At 38.4% G+C, this 2,221-nt stretch overlaps 1 protein-coding gene across 1 annotated transcript in view; it reads right to left on the bottom strand.

The window, feature by feature from the left end:
* Nucleotides 1-218: 218 nt before the first annotated feature.
* The window catches only part of zgc:85932 (uncharacterized protein LOC405875 homolog), a 19,221-nt gene continuing 17,218 nt past the window's right edge, over nucleotides 219-2,221 (bottom strand). The window contains exons 18-20 of the mRNA XM_035679409.1: nucleotides 1,731-1,847; nucleotides 935-993; nucleotides 219-658 (exon numbers count right to left, since the gene is read on the bottom strand). Of these exons, the coding sequence (XP_035535302.1) occupies nucleotides 632-658; nucleotides 935-993; nucleotides 1,731-1,847 (203 nt within the window). The 3' untranslated portion in view covers nucleotides 219-631. The remainder of the gene's footprint in view (nucleotides 659-934; nucleotides 994-1,730; nucleotides 1,848-2,221) is intronic.

Below are 2,221 nucleotides of genomic sequence, written 5' to 3'. Positions count from 1 at the left end.
AAGCTTAGTGTGTAACATTTAGGAGGATGTATTGGCACAAATGGAGTATATTATTCAGAGGTATGTTATCATTAGCGTATAATCCCCTAAGAAAAAAGGCCAGCATCTTGAACCACCACTCAAAGTAAAATGAAGAAACACCTCCACTAGAAGATACTGGTTCTGGTAGTGTTGAAACAAACTGTACCTCACACACTTCGACTCTTTTTATATTCTTTATTAACATTATGCTGTTACAAAGCCCAACATTTTGTTATAATCACTTTATATACATTTTAGACCACTATTAAGGTTTTATGTATAGACTAGAGGTGGCGGGGTATAAAATCCCTAATTTATGCTGACAAATGAAGTGTCATTAACATAGTGAATCATAAACTTTTCCTCTTTGACCCCGAATGTTTCCATGACTGAAGGAAGTTCTTAAAGATGTTTCCACTGTAACTGTTTGACTACACTATGACAACATACAAGATACACATAAATGGCAAAAGGAGGCTTGCTACTTGTTTCTATCCTTGAACTATACATCTACTTTCACACAAAAATAAACACTACAGCAGAGTACATTAAACAGAGGAGAAGAAACAGACTAGATCCTGGTGAATCCGTCTCAGTGGACCAGGACAGGTCAGTTGTACATGGTCATGTGGAGCCACTGGAACCAATCAGAGAACAGAAAAGTTCAAAGTTCAAAGTTCAAAATCATCTGTTTTAATATGAATATACTTAATTTCACATTTGACAGGTTTTGTGAAAAACCTGCCAAACTAAGATGTAAATATTAAAGTCATTCAAATAACACAAATGTGTCACACCTGTTGCTTCTATTCATGTATTTTTTTTTCAATTCTCTATTCAAAGTATCTGTTACTGAAGCAGATAAAGAGGAAGGAGTCAGTGTTGGTGTACGGTAAAAAATCTATGTTCACACCTGTCTGTAGCTGACAGTCACGGTTCCCATTCCCACCATATCATACGCTTGAAATTTATCTGCAAAAGAGAACAAAAAATAAAAAGACCAAGTGAGGGACATTCGATCTGTGATGACAAATAATTGTTTCTGTTTTGTCGTGCCTGTAGTACCAGATGGCAGAATCCACCCATCTGAACTTGATGTGAGCCAAAACAAACTATGTAAAGTCTTTCAAATCGCTGTTGCCAGCTGAAACCCAAATGTTAGTTTTGGAACCAGATTTGAACTTTTTATAGATACACTCATGGTAGTTAAAATGTATGAAGGTCAGATAGTTTTAATAACAGTGTAGCTCGTTGATTATTGTCACTTTCAGTCTAGTTTTTAGTCAATAACTTCTGGGAAGGCACACTCATTCTCATGAAGGCTCAACAACTGAAACAACTGTCTGTTTTCACAGTGACAGATAAGTTTGCATCTTAAAGTGCCAGTGTGTGAGATTCAGTGGTATCTACTGCAGATTGCATCTGTGCCTTTTCACATCCTCTTCTTCTTTTCCATGTAGTCTTTTGATGTGTTCACATCACATCATTACTGTAATACAAACTCTGTAATGTGGAAAACTATACACATCGGCCTTCTAGTGACAATTACCAGCACTACTTGTTGGATTTATATTATTCTGAATAGAGTTATAAGTTATCCAAACATGTTATTGTTTTTGATTTGTAGCATCCAGATTCTCCGCCTTTTAGGAATACTGTGACAATGTGCTATTTGTCTTTCTCCCTCTTTCCCCATCCCCCTCTCTTACGGATCATGCTCTCCAGTTTCATCAGCAGGTACAGGAAGCCGGGGTAACTGATGGTCATATCGGGCTCCGTGTATCTCAGTCCAACCAGCTGCATTATTAAATCATCCACCATGATTCCTGCAGCAGAGACAGACCAGACAAACAGATGCAGTGACAACGGGCAGGTCAGTTTCTCCTGTGAGACATACAGTCAGTGGACCCTCACGCAGGTACAGCTTTCTACCAGGCTGTTGTAAATGTATTAGGGCTTACTGAGTGCCGGTTCAGCATACGCACCAAAATGTAACGAATAAACAGAGGTAGAAAGAGTGTTATGCATATTACTATTCCTTTACTAACATTTTACTGACTTACTGGTGTTTCACTTAAAGACTTAAGGACCTTTCATTTTGGGTTGATTATGGTGACCCCTGTGGACAGAAACGGTAGTGTTTCCACCACTCAGTCTTATTGATTTCAGGGGGATTCCGACTGAATCCGACCTGGTGGCA

This window comes from Morone saxatilis, unplaced genomic scaffold (genome assembly GCF_004916995.1).
Source record: "Morone saxatilis isolate NCDOM2014 unplaced genomic scaffold, NCSU_SB_2.0 Contig8, whole genome shotgun sequence".
Taxonomy (NCBI): Eukaryota; Metazoa; Chordata; class Actinopteri; family Moronidae; genus Morone; species Morone saxatilis.
The sequence above is the reverse complement of the archived record's forward strand: the minus strand, read 5'-3'. Positions and strand labels throughout refer to the sequence as shown.